Source organism: Pan paniscus, chromosome 9 (assembly GCF_029289425.2).
Source record: "Pan paniscus chromosome 9, NHGRI_mPanPan1-v2.0_pri, whole genome shotgun sequence".
NCBI classification, from domain to species: Eukaryota; Metazoa; Chordata; class Mammalia; order Primates; family Hominidae; genus Pan; species Pan paniscus.
In genome coordinates this window covers 125,071,110-125,088,173 of record NC_073258.2, presented here as the reverse complement: position 1 = coordinate 125,088,173, position 17,064 = coordinate 125,071,110, and the positions used below count along the sequence as shown (strand labels likewise).

Genomic DNA, 17,064 nt, shown 5'->3' with positions numbered 1-17,064 from the left:
CATATGGCTAGCCAGTTTTCCCAGCACCATTTATTAAATAGGGAATCCTTTCCCCATTGCTTGTTTTTCTCAGGTTTGTCAAAGATCAGATAGTTGTAGATATGTGGCGTTATTTCTGAGGGCTCTGTTCTGTTCCATTGATCTATATCTCCGTTTTGGTACCAGTACCATGCTGTTTTGGTGACTGTAGCCTTGTAGTATAGTTTGAAGTCAGGTAGCGTGATGCCTCCAGCTTTGTTCTTTTGGCTTAGGATTGACTTGGTGATGCGGGCTCTTTTTTGGTTCCATGTGAACTTTAGTTTTTTCCAATTCTGTGAAGAAAGTCATTGGTAGCTTGATGGGGATGGCATTGAATCTATAAATTACCTTGGGCAGTATGGCCATTTTCACGATATTGATTCTTCCTACCCATGAGCATGGAATGTTCTTCCATTTGTTTGTATCCTCTTTTATTTCATTGAGCAGTGGTTTGTAGTTCTCCTTGAAGAGGTCCTTCACATCCCTTGTAAGTTGGATTCCTAGGTATTTTATTCTCTTTGAAGCAATTGTGAATGGGAGTTCACTCATGATTTGGCTCTCTGTTTGTCTGTTATTGATGTATAAGAATGCTTGTGATTTTTGTACATTGATTTTGTATCCTGAGACTTTGCTGAAGTTGCTTTTCAGCTTAAGGAGATTTTGGGCTGAGACAATGGGGTTTTCTAGATATACAATCATGTCATCTGCAAACAGGGACAATTTGACTTCCTCTTTTCCTAATTGCATACCCTTTATTTCCTTCTCCTGCCTAATTGCCCTGGCCAGAACTTCCAACACTATGTTGAATAGGAGTGGTGAGAGAGGGCATCCCTGTCTTGTGCCAGTTTTCAAAGGGAATGCTTCCAGTTTTTGTCCATTCAGTATGATATTGGCCGTGGGTTTGTTTTAAATCCCTTTTCTATCACATTAGTGACTTTGGGCAAAGAATACAGACAATGCATTGACATTAAGACTGCCATCTTTAACCAGAGTCCTCCAGTTGCATTTCTAGAACAATGCCTAGGAGCACACCAAGCTTACAGGAGCCTGGAGATTGGCAGTTCAAGCTCCCAGGACTTGACCAGATGTATTCTGCTGAGAGTTGATGATGCATGAGGCCTGAAATCCCATAAATTATCTTTATTTTAGAGATTCTACTGATTTATTTCATCAAATGACCTTCTTTTTTGCATTTAGGTTATAATTACTGTGAACACAGAAAGTAGGCCCTGCCCATAGGATTCCTCAGTCTAATCGGAAATATAACCCAGGAAATTAAAATTGAAACTTGTACCTCCTTTAGTTATTGTTTGCCAATCAGAGTGCGAAATTCTTTTTTTTTTTTTTTTTTTTTTTTTTTTTTTTTTGAGATGGAGTCTCGCTCTGTCTCCAGGCTGGAGTGCAGTGGAGTGATCTCGGCTCACTGCAACTCCACCTCCTGGGTTCAAGTGATTCTTCTCCCTCAGCCTCCCAAGTAGCTGGGATTACAGGTGCGTGCCGCCATGCCTGGCTAATTTTAGTATTTTTAGTAGAGACGGGGTTTCACCATGTTGGACAGGATGGTCTCAATCTCTTGACCTCATGATCCGCCTGCCTCCACCTCCCAAGGTGCTGGGATTATAGGTATAAGCCACTACGCCCAGCCTAAATTCTTTATCTACCTTCTCTCATATCACCCTTATGATCACCCTCTGAACCAGACACCCCTATCTCACATATAAGAAATCCAAAACTAAGAGGGATAATCAGTTGTTTCAAGGTCAAAATGCATACTGGTGGAGCAAGTTTTATACTTGGTATCTAGGAATGGAAAATTGCTTTATTTAATGACTACACTATGCAGAATTGTGTTATACAATGTAGAATGTGCTACTATGCAATCTTTACAAAGTACATTGGGGTTCTTTCCATTTAAGTGATAGGAATAAGACAGCCTACACCAAAAATGTGTGTAAAACTGGTAAGTCAAGGATGTGGATGACTTCTTGTATGCTGGACAAAGTAGAATCAAGTCATATCATGAGTGGGTGTGTCTCTTCTCACTTTTTTCCTGCTTAATTCTACCAGGGTTTTAATCTTAGATGGGCTCTCACATGCAGTTTTTGAAAAGGAGCCCCCCAGAACTCCTAGGTTTAATTATAACTTCAGGGGTAAAAATTGATTGTTAAAAATCATTTTGGCAGAGAAAAACTATAGTTACGTTAATATTCCAGACTAATCAGGAAGTTGGACAGCTCTGACACGAGGGTTTGGCATGTGCTAACTGGACAAGTTTATAGTCTATGACATGGACAAAAGAGTCCATAAAAATCACATACAGTGTGTTCCATGTATCAGAAAAGATCCTGCCAAAAAAAGCCAGTAGTATGCTATGCATTTCCTAAAGAGGATATTTAAACAGAGAATTAGTTATACAGATATTGGAAGGGGGAAAGAGCAAAACGTTGGCACAGAGAAAATAGGAAGACTAATAAAGTGTGGAAAATAGCTACCACTCCCAGAACTCGTGGAAAAATAGAAAGGGGATGCATAACCAGATTCTCAAATGTCAGAGAAGCCCTGTAGGATTGGCGCTTGAATTAATTGAGGTATGGAAATACCCCACAGCTGGTGCTTGGCCCTCTCAAGTAGAGGCTCCACTCAGAGATTGCTGGGACTAACAAGGAAGGAGACCAACCAGAAGGCCTGATAAATGCTTGACTGGGACAAAGTGTAGGTAATGTAGTGAAAGAGGATAGGCACAAATTCCAGGCAATGCAATGAGGGGGGATGGAACAGCTGGTAAGGGAGTGCTATCCAGCTATTCACTATACTTCTAAGAGATTACAACAAATTAAGCACATTGGCAGGTGTTTATTGATTTGCATGTCTTCCTTTAGGACAGGGGTGTCCAATCTTTTGGCTTCCCTGGGCCACATTGGAAGAAGAAGAATTATCTTAGGCCACACATAAAATACACTAGCACCAATGATAGCGGATCAGCCTTTAAAAAGTCACCAAAAAATAGCATAATGTTTTAAGAAAGTTTACGAATTTGTGTTGGGCCATATTCAAAGCCGTCCTTGGCTTGAGACCCGAAAGCTTGCTTTCAGATATGTCATTTGAATCATTTGTCTGTTTATTAAATGGTCTTTTTTGATATATATTTTAAGTAATGAGTTGAGATATATATGTGGACACAATACTTTATTGAATATATAGTTACAAATATTTTTCTAGCCTGTGTTTGCCTATGAGAACTTTTCTGATAAATAGATAATCTCATTTTAATTAAGTTTATTTGTTTTTTTTTTCCTTTGGGGCTTAGTGCTTTATAGAATAATGCTAAGAAATCTATGCCTGCACCAACACAATTTCATATGTTTTCTTCTAGAAGATCCATAGTTTAAGCTTTTTTGTGAATGGTTTTGGTCCATTTTTAGATTAAGTTTTGTGTATAGTGTGAGGTAGAGGTCAAGGTTCGGTGTTTTCCTTATGGATAGGCGGTACATCCAGCAACAATTGCTTCAAAGCCTTTTCTTTCTCAATGGAATTACACTGTTCCTTGGTCAACAATCAATTGACCGCGTGAGTGAGGCTGTTTCTGAATCTGCTATTCTATCTCATAGACTTGTTCACCTGTCTTTATAACTAAACTAATCTGTCTTGATTATCACAGCCTTATGCTAATTTTTAAAATCAGCTAATAAGATCCAAAATTGACACCCTAACATCACAATTAAAGGAACTAGAAAAGCAAGAGCAAACACATTCAAAAGCTAGCAGAAGGCAAGAAATAAATCAGAGCAGAACTGAAGGAAATACAGACAAAAAAAAAACCCTTCTAAAAATTAATGAATCCAGGAGCTGGTTTTTTGAAAGGATCAATAAAATTGATAGACCACTAGCAAGACTAATAAAGAAAAAAAGAGAGAAGAATCAAATAGATGCAATAAAAATGATAAAGGGGATATCACCACTGATCCCACAGAAATACAAACTACCATCAGAGAATACTACAAACACCTCTACGCAAATAAACTAGAAAATCTAGAAGAAATGGATAAATTCCTCGACACATACACTCTCCCAAGACTAAACCAGGAAGAAGTTGAATCTCTGAATAGACCAATAACAGGATCTGAAATTGAGGTAATCAATAGCTTACCAACCAAAAAGAGTCCAGGACCAGATGGATTCACAGCCGAATTCTACCAGAGGTACAAGGAGGAACTGGTACCATTCCTTCTGAAATTATTCCAATCAATAGAAAAAGAGGGAATCCTCCCTAACTCATTTTATGAGGCCAGCATCATCCTGATACCAACGCCTGGCAGAGACACAACCAAAAAAGAGAATTTTAGACCAATATCCTTGAGGATCATTGATGGAAAAATCCTCAATAAAATACTGGCAAACCAAATCCAGCAGCACATCAAAAAGCTTATCCACCATGATCAAGTGGGCTTCATCCCTGGGATGCAAGGCTGGTTCAACATACACAAATCAATAAATGTAATCCAGCATATAAACAGAACCAAAGACAAAAACCACATGATTATCTCAATAGATGCAGAAAAGGCCTTTGACAAAATTCAACAACCCTTCATGCTAAAAACTCTCAATAAATTAGGTATTGATGGGACGTATCTCAAAATAATAAGAGCTATCTATGACAAACCCACAGCCAATATCATACTGAATGGGCAAAAACTGGAAGCATTCCCTTTGAAAACTGGCACAAGACAGGGATGCCCTCTCTCACCAATCCTATTCAACATAGTGCTGCAAGTTCTGGCCAGGGCAATTAGGCAGGAGAAGGAAATAAAGGGTATGCAATTAGGAAAAGAGGAAGTCAAATTGTCCCTGTTTGCAGATGACATGATTGTATATCTAGAAAACCCCATTGTCTCAGCCCAAAATCTCCTTAAGCTGATAAGCAACTTCAGCAAAGTCTCAGGATACAAAATCATTGTACAAAAATCACAAGCATTCTTATACACCAATAACAGACAAACAGAGAGCCAAATCATGAGTGAACTCCCATTCACAATTGCTTCAAAGAGAATAAAATACCTAGGAATCCACCTTACAAGGGATGTGAAGGACCTCTTCAAGGAGAACTACAAACCACTGCTCAATGAAATAAAAGAGGATACAAACAAATGGAAGAACATTCCATGCTCATGGGTAGGAAGAATCAATATCGTGAAAATGGCCATACTGCCCAAGGTAATTTATAGATTCAATGCCATCCCCATCAAGCTACCAATGACTTTCTTCACAGAATTGGAAAAAACTACTTTAAAGTTCACATGGAACCAAAAAAGAGCCCGCATCACCAAGTCAATCCTAAGCCAAAAGAACAAAGCTGGAGGCATCACGCTACCTGACTTCAAACTATACTACAAGGCTACAGTCACCAAAACAGCATGGTACTGGTACCAAAACAGAGATATAGATCAATGGAACAGAACAGAGCCCTCAGAAATAACACTGCATATCTACAACTATCTGATCTTTGACAAACCTGAGAAAAACAAGCAATGGGGAAAGGATTCCCTATTTAATAAATGGTGCTGGGAAAACTGGCTAGCCATATGTAGAAAGCTGAAACTGAATCCCTTCCTTACACCTTATACAAAAATTAATTCAAGATGGATTAAAGACTTAAACATAGACCTAAAACCATAAAAACCCTAGAAGAAAACCTAGGCATTACCATTCAGGACATAGGCATGGGCAAGGACTTCATGTCTAAAACACCAAAAGCAATGGCAACAAAAGCCAAAATTGACAAATGGGATCTAATTAAATGAAAGAGCTTCTGCACAACAAAAGAAACTACCATCAGAATGAACAGGCAACCTACAAAATGGGAGAAAATTTTCACAACCCTCATGTGACAAAGGGCTAATATCCAGAATCTACAATGAACTCAAACAAATTTACAAGAAAAAAACCAACAACCCCATCAAAAAGTGGGCAAAGGATATGAATGGACACTTCTCAAAAGAAGACATTTATGCAGCCAAGACACATGAAAAAACGTTCATCATCACTGGCGATCAGAGAAATGCAAATCAAAACCACAATGAGATACCATCTCACACCACTTAGAATGGCAATCATTAAAAAGTCAGGAAACAACAGGTGCTGGAGAGGATGTGGAGAAATAGGAACACTTTTACACTGTTGGTGGGACTGTAAACTAGTTCAACCATTGTGGAAGTCAGTGTGGCCATTCCTCAGGGATCTAGAACTAGAAATACCATTTGACCCAGCCATCCCATTACTGGGTATATACCCGAAGGGCTATAAATCATGCTGCTATAAAGACACATGCACACGTATGTTTATTGCGGCACTATTCAGAATAGCAAAGACTTGGAACCAACCCAAATGTCCAACAATGATAGACTGGATTAAGAAAATGTGGCACATGTACACCATGGAATACTATGCAGCCATAAAAAATGATGAGTTCATGTCCTTTGTAGGGACATGGATGAAATTGGAAATCACCATTCTCAGTAAACTATCGCAAGAACAAAAAACCAAACACTGCGTATTCTCACTCATAGGTGGGAATTGAACAATGAGAACACATGGACACAGGAAGGGGAACATCACGCTCTGGGGACTGTTGTGGGGTGGGGGGAGGGGGGAGGGATAGCTTTAGGAGATATACCTAATGCTAAATGACGAGTTAATGGGTGCAGCACACCAGCATGGCACATGTATACATATGTAACTAACCTGCACATTGTGCACACGTACCCTAAAACTTAAAGTATAATAATAATAAAATAAAAAAATGAAGCAAATCAGAAGGGAAAAAAATAAATAAATATATAAAAATAAAAATGGTGTTTGCTCCCAGGGACCAAAAAAAAAAAAAAAAGGTAGAATTAGAACAACTCCCAGATTTTGGAAATTAGACAGTAGATAAACAAGCAGTATCTGCACTGGCATTCTTACGACATCTGACACTATGATAGAACTGGGAAAACCAAGAACACACCTGATTTACACACAGTCTCCAACATTCTCACAATTTCACGACAGCAGATATTTCTGGAAGAAGTGAGGATGGGGCGGAACAAATGGAATGCTTAAAAGTCTGTTTAAGAATTAATTAGAGGCCAGGCATGGTGGTTCATGCCTATAATCCCAACACTTTTGGGAGGCTGAGGCAGGAGGGTTTCTTGAGACCAGGAGTTCAAGACCAGCCTGGGTAACATAGTGAGACCCCCTATCCCTACAAAAAATTAAAAAATCAGCCAGGTGTGGTGGCATGTGCCTGTAGTGCCAGCTACTTGGGAGGCTGAGGTGGGACAATCTATTGAGTCCTGGAGGTTGAGGCTGCAGTGAGCTGTGATTGCACCACTGCACTCATGCCTGGGTGACAGAGTAGGACCCTGTCTTTAAAAAAAAAAAATGAGAGAGAGAGAAAAAGAAAAAAAAGAAAGAATTCTGTATCCTGACTTAGGTTTTCGTTACATAAATAGGTACATAGGATTCAACTGCATAGATCTACACACACACACACACACACACACACACACACACACACACACGCATGTTAAATTGCTGAATAAGGTCTGTAGTTTCTTTAACATTATTGAACCTATGTCAGTTTCCTGATTTTGCTATTGTCCTACAGTTGTGGAAGATGTCTCTGTGTGAGGAAGCTGGGTGAAGTGTCCAAGGGAATCTACGTATACTTTTGCCACTTCTTGTGATTCTAATAATTTTAAAATAAAAAGGTAAAAAATATAGATGCCTTCTCACAAGCACAAATTCCTACCTACAGGGAAATTCTGAAGTCATACTGTCTTGAAATGAGGGCACATGATTAGTGATTTTTCTTACAGATTTGATTTTAACCTGTTAAAGGCAAAGACATGTTGAGTTATAGCAACCCAAGATAATTAAATTTTGATGAAATAAAGGATCATTCTATGTTACACAAAATTTTATTTAAAAAATCTGAAATCAATTAAAAGTATCCTTTTCTTTATTCTTTTGCTTTTCTTTTTGCCTACAAAGTATGCAAAACTAAAAATGGATTATTTAAAAGGACTCACAATATTAAAAATGAGCATAGCAATAAACTTTACTAAATTATACATACATACTTGTTAAAGCTAATACTACCGATAATTATAATTAGCAAAAATTCTGACAATCTTTATGTTTACATCTTTATACATGACAGCAGAGGCTCTTTCTCCTATGCCCTGTGGATTGTATAATCCCTGATGAAAAGTTTACATCTACAACAACAAGTTAGGCTGTAAACACAGGCATATAATTTCTTCCCTGCAGAGTGTGTCATGGTAGGGGAGGTCCTGAGAGAGACTTACTGTTGGTATGTAATCAGGTCTAAGAATTATGAGCCTTGAGCAAATGCCATGTCTCTATGACGGTAGACATGGTGGGTCTGGTGTGAAGTCCGATTTTCTAACAAATCCTCTTGGCAAATTTATAAATAGTTTGATCTACACCTCAGAATGATTCCCAGAACATTCAGATTCTGAAATCTATGCTCAATGCTTTTGCCAGGTAAGGAAGAAGAAGATTCTTTGACTACATGTGGTCAACGTAGATACCTTCACCACCAGTTCTACCTCCAGGGCAGTGGAGGTGAAACACATATCAATGGTCAGCACTGAGTTCTCTGAGTGGAAGGAAGGTGAGTTAATCAAGTTTCTATTTCTCTCTCCTGGATGTTGCTGAAAAATGGGGAAAAGTATTTATTCAATAGCAAGAAACTTAGTGGTATGGAGCTCTGACTCTCGGGCTTGCATTTTTCTCACACTGTTCTCTCTGTTGGCTTCATTCTCATCCTGGTATCAGGATAGCAATAGCAGTTCCAAGTGACACATCCAGAACAGAGGAATGCCAGGAAAGGAGATTTGTCTCTTTATTAAAAATATATTGACATGTGCTATACATATAGAAGAGTTTAAGTGTCATAAAAATACCAGTTTGGTAAAATTTTACAAACTTAACAACTAATATAACTGTACCCAAATTAATTATGTTTCTCTTATGCCTTCCTACAATGACCTGTGAAAGCACATTCAGCTTCCTTTCTTCATCCTCTGCCTAGCTAGGATGGAATAGAGGAGAATGTGTAGAAACACTTAACGTGATTTGTATGTGGTGAATCATAAGGCCTCGACTACTAAGGGTCTTCTTTTATCACCCGGTGACTTCATGGATTCTTATAGTAAGGTATCTAGAAACCCTATAGGAGACCCCTGTCTAGAAAACAGAATATCAGTATGGTCTCCGCCCTAAAGGAATCCTCCCTTACCTGGTGGTCATCACAGGGAAATTGAAGTGTCTAGTAGAATAATGGAAACATAAGTAGAAACTAGGAAGTGAAGGGACAGATGGAAGTGAGGGAGATGAGACACATCCATATAACCCAAGCTCAACAGCAGGTAGGCCTGTGCCTCAGCTACTCCACCTCTCTGTCTTCTAGTAAGGACAGGAGCAATTGTTTGTCACATTCAGTCTGTACAGTCAAAAGACAGTGACTGAAATGTTGAAGAGTGGGAGTGGCAGTACATTCAGTACATTCAGATCCCATGAAACAAAGAACTCACCCAAATTCCTACAGCCTGAGTCCCCTCCTCATTAACGAGATTTTGTAAAAAGAAATCTGTGTTCCTAATAGAATTTTCTTTTGTCTTCCCAGATTTTTGAAGACAAAAAATGCTGGCTAGAAACAACTCCTTAGTGACTGAATTTATTCTTGCTGGATTAACAGATCGTCCAGAGTTCCGGCAACCCTTCTTTTTCCTGTTCCTAGTGATCTACGTTGTCACCATGGTAGGCAACCTTGGCTTGATCACTCTTATCGGTCTAAATTCTCACCTCCACACACCAATGTACTATTTCCTCTTCAATCTCTCCTTCATTGATCTCTGTTACTCCTCTGTTTTCACTCCCAAAATGCTAATGAACTTTGTGTCAAAAAAGAATATTATCTCCTATGTTGGGTGCATGACTCGGCTGTTTTTCTTTCTCTTTTTCGTCATCTCTGAATGTTACATGTTGACCTCAATGGCATATGATCGCTATGTGGCCATCTGTAATCCATTGCTGTATAAGGTCACCATGTCCCATCAGGTCTGTTCTATGCTCACCTTTGCTGCTTACATAACGGGATTGGCTGGAGCCACGGCCCACACCGGGTGCATGCTTAGACTCACCTTCTGCAGTGCTAATATCATCAACCATTACTTGTGTGACATACCCCCCCTCCTCCAGCTTTCCTGCACCAGCACCTATGTCAACGAGGTGGTTGTTCTCATTGTTGTGGGTACTAATATCACGGTACCCAGTTTTACCATCCTCATTTCTTATGTTTTCATTGTCACTAGCATTCTTCATATCAAATCCACTCAAGGAAGATCAAAAGCCTTCAGTACTTGTAGCTCTCATGTCATTGCTCTGTCTCTGTTTTTTGGGTCAGTGGCATTCATGTATATTAAATATTCTTCTGGATCTATGGAGCAGGGAAAAGTTTCTTCTGTTTTCTACACTAATGTGGTGCCCATGCTCAATCCTCTCATCTACAGTTTGAGGAACAAGGATGTCAAAGTTGCACTGAGGAAAGGTCTGATTAAAATTCAGAGAAGAAATATATTCTAATTAGAAGCAGTAATGATGTAAAACAATTGAAGGGCTTCAAATTTTTATTAGTGTTTTTCATGAAGAGATTTTGTTGTTTCTACAGATGGTGTTATGTGTGATTTAATAAACTTGTCTTATCATTTCTCTTATGAGATCATCTTGTGTCTTCTTTTTTGTTATTGCATCTGTGGCACTTCTCGCAATATTACTAAAGAGGTCATGGCATATTTGTAAAGGGAACATATGCACTGATATTTTTCTTCATCATTTTCTACCTTTCCTCTCTCCTGGGCTATTCTTAATTGGAAAAATGTGGTAAATTTCATGAATTATAAAAATGTCAAAGTCATGGCTTTCTCACCTAAACACAGAAGTGCCAAATATGATAGAAGCATTCTTATTTTTATCAACATTGTTGCAGATATAGGCAGCTGGATTTGATGAAATATATCCACTACAAATGGTAGGTAATTTAAAGCAGAATCAGTTCCCCTTGATCTTGTCCTTTTGTTCTATGTTGTCACCATTTTGCCTTTTATTATTCTGACTTTTCTTGTTCCCTTTGAGAATGGCAAAATTTGTACCACATGCCGTTTGCTTTTGAGAACCTCTATCATTCCAGTCCATTTGATACAGCAGAGAATATGTGTATCTCCACCTTTTATTGCCAAAGGCAGCATTAACAGAGGATGATTAGAGAAATAATACATGTGCACCTCAGGATTCCAGTAAGGGGGAATATAGTTTACATTATAAAACCTCATTTATTACTGTCTAAAACAGCACTGAAAATTTTGAAAAAAAGCATGTAGTTCCTACTGTAAATGTTATTTTTTACTCATTATAGGTAAATACTGCACATTGTTAGTAGAAATATTTTATACAACATTTTCCTTATCCAGTGTGGTTTATCATAAGGAATGTATATTAATGTTAATAAACTATATTTCTACAAATATTTTGTGAGCCTACTTAAACTTTATCTCACCAATAAGACATGAAACACATTTTATATAAAGGTTGTCACCCAGATAGGAGTGCAGTGATTCGATCATAGCTTACTGCAGCCTCCAACTCCCGGGCTCAAGTAATTCTTCCACTTCAGCCTATAGTTTAAGCTTTTTTGTGTGTGTATGGTTTTGGTCCATTTTTAGATTAACTTTTGTGTACAGCATGCGGTAGAGGACTTCTTCAGCATCCTGTGTAGCTGGGAGTACATGCACACACCATCATGCCTCCCTAATTTTTAAATATTTGGAGAAAAAAATTTAAATCCTGGCCTCAAACAATCTTCCTGCTTCATCCTCCCAAAGTGCTGGGATTACAGGTGTGAGCCACTGTGCCTGGCTGAATTGGAGTACCTTGCTTCTTACACCAATAATAAATGTATTATTTTAATTAATAATTAATAACATACAAAAATAATGACAATTATAAATCTGAACAGCTTTGGGGTTTAATTTATATTTTTGGAGGTGGAGTGTGGTAGTCTCAGAGAAGAACAGCTCAGCTCCCCATGAAGAGACCCATCAGTGGGGTGCATAGCTGACTGAAAGTCTATAGCTGCACTGCTTTGGATCCACAATGGTGTTTAGGCAGAGTCCATTCTTACTCTGAGATGTCCTGAGCCAATGACTCAGCAGGGTGGGTGGGACTTAAAGAGAGCTGGCAATTTCCATCTAACATATGTCTTTTCTGATAGGAAATCTTTGTTTAGAGACTTCCTATCCTCCTGACCAAGACTTTTTAGAACTGCTCTATGGTCTGAGATTTTCCTACCCGATCTTTCCATTTTTTTCTCCTTTCGTAGGTGACTTTCATCCTGGTCTAAGGCCTTCATCGCTGACTCTTGCTCCCTCCAGTTTTATCCTTAATAGGCATTTATAACAAAATATGTGTTGCAAGTCTTATCATTTCTTGACATCTCCTACTTAAGGGACCCTAAATGACAAAGAAGACTTACATTAGCTGATTTTAAAAATTAGTATAAGGCCGTGACAATCAAGGCAGATTGGTTTTGTTATAAAGTCAGGTGAACAAGTCCATGGGATAGAATAGAGACTCACGCCTGTAATCCCAGCACTTTGGAAGGCCAAGGTGGGTGGATAACCTCAGGTCAGGAGTTCAAGACTAGCCTGGCCAACATGGTGAAACCCTGTCTCCACTAAAAATACAAAAATTAGATGCGTGTGGTGGCACACACCTGTAATACCAGATACGTGGGAGGCTGAGGCAGGAGGATCACTTGAACCTGGGAGGTGGAGGTGGCAGGGAGGTGAGATCACAACACTGCACTCCAGCCTGGGTGACAGAGTGAGACTGTGTCTAAAAAAAAAGTAAATAAAAAAATATGAAGTTGAATCTACATGACGGCATGTACTGAGAAGAGATTTAAAAAAAAAAAAGGGTAAGAATATATAAAGAAATAAGAAAAAATATATGGAATTATAGGAAAAAAAGACAAACAATTACAGTACTTGATGAATTTTTTGTGAATAGTGTTTAAAAATAGGCTTAATAATGTAACAGAGGAATACTGTTACAACCGAATTTATAATTATAATCCTATTGGTAGGAATTGGTACTGGGGGCCAGGAAGAGGAGGTGTGTGTGTGTTTTCAGTGGTGGTGATAGACCTGAAAGGTCCAAATTCTCACCTTTAAGGAGTCTAAGTTAGAAAACCATTAGAGTAATCCAAATTTGAGATGAAGAGGGACTGTGAAAGCTGTAGAATTGAGAGAAAGTCCAGATCATTCAAAGAGGTGGATTCTCTGGGACTTGGAGACTGGAAGAGATAGTAAGGGAGAAGGAGGTGCTTAAGTTTACTTTGTGGATTATATGCCCAGACGGTGGTAAAAATAATTTATAAAATGATGACCTGAGAAGGAGCAGCCCTGGGAAGCCTAAGAAAACACTGAATTCAATTTGGAGCACTTTGAACTTGAGACACATAAATAGACATAAAGTAGAACTTTCCGAAAAACAGTTATGGCAGAAGTCCAGGCTATACAGACAGAGCAGCGATTCTCAAATATGGGCAATGTTGCTCCCCAGGTGATGTCCGACAATGGAGAATATTTTGATTTAATGATTGGTGTGTCTGTATGGTGGGGGGATTATCACTGGCATCTAATGGGTAAGGTCAGGGATGCTGTGCTATGAGTCCTGTGCTACACAGGACAGCCCCACAACCAAAACTTATGCAAAATGTAAAAAGTACCAAGATCAATAAATCCTGATTTTTATATATATGGATGAGTAACAGGGGCAGGGGTGCCAACACCTATCAGGTTCTTATTATGTGTCAGGCACATTTCTAACACTTTATGTGAATTAACTCATGTAATTCCCACAAAACGCTATGAGATAGCTTTTTAAAATTAGCCTTAGTTTGTAGATATGCATAGGTTATATAGATACAAATATACATACATAAGGGGCAGAGAAGTTCTATCACTTGTCTGAGGTCTCAGAGAAAGTTAAGAAGCCTGGATGTAAACTCAACCTGACTTGAGGGCCTGCTCCCATTCCCTCAACCATTTTGCTACATCTCTATTGAGGTGGAATCCACAAGCATGTATAGTGTTAAGGGTATGATCTAATATTTTATTAACACAATCCAGGGGTCTTGTAGGAAGGTAGCAGAAATGGCAAGTGACTGTGCCCTGGACATTTCCCCTGTAGAATTGTGCATAGACTCCAGGGAATGATTACAAAGGGAGGAGCTCGTCCTTCTGCAGTGGGGATTAGGACTTCTTGATGCCAAATTATGAACTGAGTGGAACACTGAGACCCAAAGGAGCCAATGCTGGATCTGTGACACAGGTTGTAAACACAGGTTTGGTAATATCTACCCTTGAGGGGCTCATTAAACTTGGGAGGAAATCATAAAACAGATAATAATTTTTTGTGCTTCTAATCAACTTTCCCAGAACTATGCGACATGAAATAGATTTTTATTTGAGTCATCTGACTTTAGGAGGCTCCTATAAGGTGGCTGTTTTCCTGCATGCAGGAGGAGAGAACCGTCTGGGAAAATTCTCAGACAGATATTATGGCATATTCCCTAGAATACCTCTTCTAGCATGTCGAAGATGGAGGTCTGTGCTGTTGGCAATTACCTCCTTCATCATCAGCAACTTTGACCCTCTCAGGACAGTGGGGAGGAAGGACCCTGAAGGTCCTGCAGCAGTTAGTCCTCCAAGGATAGAAAGGTAAGCATTGAATCACTTTTGTCTTGATAATTTCCGTTCAAACTCAAAACTATATAAATCAAAGATTCTGGGGGAATACCATCAATTCATTGCTTTTTCCAGCTTTAATCCTTAGAGAAGTTTGAGGAGAAGGGAGGGAATAATGTGCAGACACATTGGGAGGTCTACCAGCATTCTCACTGACAGACACAAAACATGATGGGGGAGAAGAGCAGGAAAAGGAAATTCTCAGGTATCATCATAGAAAATATTAAGCCTTGGATGCCTTGCTATGTGTCTTCAGACATCCCTGGGTTTGTAAACCAGGAGATTCAGCTCTCCCTCTGGAGATAAAGAGTGAGGATCCATTATTAATGTTTTCTACACCTGTTCCTACAGATCACACCCAGCAAATTAATGGCTGTGGAAAATGACTCTTCAGTGACAAGAGTTTATTCTTTTGGGATTAACAGACCAGCCTGAGATCTAATTGCCCCTGTTTTTCCTGTTCTTGGTGAACTATATGACCACCATGGTGGGCAACTTGAGTTTAATTAATCTAATTTGCCTGAATTCACACCTTCACACTCCCATGTATTTTTTCCTTTTCAATCTGTCCTTCATTGATCTCTGTTATTCATTTGTCTTTACCCCCAAAATGCTGATGAGCTTTATTTCAGAGAGGAACATCATCTCCTTTCCAGGATGCATAACTCAGCTCTTTTTCTTCTGCTTTTTTGTCCACTCTGAGTGCTATGTGCTGACAGCCATGGCCTATGATCGCTATGTGGCCATCTGCAAACCCCTTCTGTACATGGTCACCATGTCCCCTCAGATCTGTTCTCTACTGATGCTTGGTTCATATGTGATGGGGTTTGCTGGGGCCATGGTCCACACAGAGTGTATGATGAAGCTCATCTTTTGTGACTCCAACGTCATCAACCATTACATGTGTGACATCTTCCCACTGCTCCAGCTCTCCTGCAGCAGCACCTATGCCAATGAGCTGGTGATGTCTGTTATTGTAGGCACAGTTGTTATAGTATCAAGCCTCATTATCTTAATCTCTTATGCTTTGATTCTTTTCAATATCCTTCACATGTCCTCAGCCGAGGGTTGGTTCAAAGCCATCGGTACCTGTGGCTCCCACATAATAACTGTTGGCCTATTCTATGAATTTGGGCTGATCACTCATGTTAAGTTATCATCTGATTGGTATATGGGTCAGGGGAAGTTTCTCTCAGTGTTTTACACGAATGTGGTACCCATGCTGAACCCCCTCATTTATAGCCTCAGGAACAAGGATGTCAAACTTGCTCTAAAGGAAACCCTAAATAAAATTACAAACTGAGTAGAGCCAATGGTGCTGCCTTAGCCCCTCTCCAATTGCTGAGTCTTCCTCTCCTCTTCCTGCTCCTCCTCATCTGCTTCCTCCTAATCTTTTCTGCCTTCTCTCCATCTTTCTTTCTAAAGTCGTGTTGGCAAGGTTTCTGCCTTTCTTCTCTCACTATGCAATGTAACTGTGTGGGTCTATCCTTGGACAGAAGAGTTGTCCTTAGTCCCAAGGTGGCCCAAGCCTGAGCTTTGTTCCCCATACTGAGGCAGGAGAATAGCAGAGGAAGTCGGGGGTGAAGAAGACCTGTTGGATGTAGGTTAGCTTAAGCAATAGCAAAAGCAAAACCTGCAAGACAGCAGCAATAGAACATTTGAAGTAAGGGCGTAAGCAGCAAGTAGATAAGGGAGTAAGCAGTGAGTTGGAACACGCAATGTAAGGGAAGTAAGTAGGAGGGACTTGTAGTAGCAATTTGGTCATGAGAAGTAAAAGTAAAGATGAGCAATTTGGTCAGAATAGATAAAGTAAGGTTAAGCAAGGATGAGCAATTAGCTTATGAGAAATAAAGTGAGGTTAAGGCACAATGAGGGAAAGGCAAGGATGTGCAATTCATTTACGGGAGAGAAGGTGAGGTTAAGCAAGTGAGGAAAAAAACAAGTAAAAGGCCATGAAATGTAACAAACCAGGGCTGATACCACTTGTGGGTCAGCCTGATCCATTGCGGATCATACCGTGCTTAATAAACCATTTGCTGCTTTGCTATTTGCGTGTGTGTCATGTCCAATTCTTTGTTTATGGCACCAAGAACCTGGGACTTCACAACATTAGCCAGTAACAATACCAGGTGGAGATGCTGAGTTGATATAATTTCCTATCTAAGGATAACAC

The 17,064-nt window shown here is 39.4% G+C and overlaps 2 protein-coding genes across 2 annotated transcripts; both read left to right on the top strand.

Moving 5' to 3' along the window:
- The first annotated feature begins 8,569 nt into the window (after nt 1–8,569).
- Nucleotides 8,570–10,676, top strand: LOC100973530 (olfactory receptor 8B2-like). Its single transcript, XM_057299283.2, has 2 exons — nt 8,570–8,695; nt 9,710–10,676. The coding sequence occupies exon 2, from the start codon at nt 9,727–9,729 to the stop codon at nt 10,666–10,668; it is 942 nt and encodes a 313-aa protein (XP_057155266.1). The 5' UTR covers nt 8,570–8,695; nt 9,710–9,726; the 3' UTR covers nt 10,669–10,676.
- Nucleotides 10,677–15,260: 4,584 nt separating this feature from the next.
- LOC100994396 (olfactory receptor 143-like) lies at nt 15,261–16,194 on the top strand. The gene is given in 2 exon segments (XM_008973358.2): nt 15,261–15,290; nt 15,292–16,194. Coding segments are annotated over 2 exon segments (933 nt in total).
- Nucleotides 16,195–17,064: the final 870 nt, after the last annotated feature.

Bases quoted from the DNA above. Each gene is read 5' to 3' on its own strand.
- LOC100973530 (XM_057299283.2), top strand. From the start codon at position 9,727: ATGCTGGCTAGAAACAACTCCTTAGTGACTGAATTTATTCTTGCTGGA.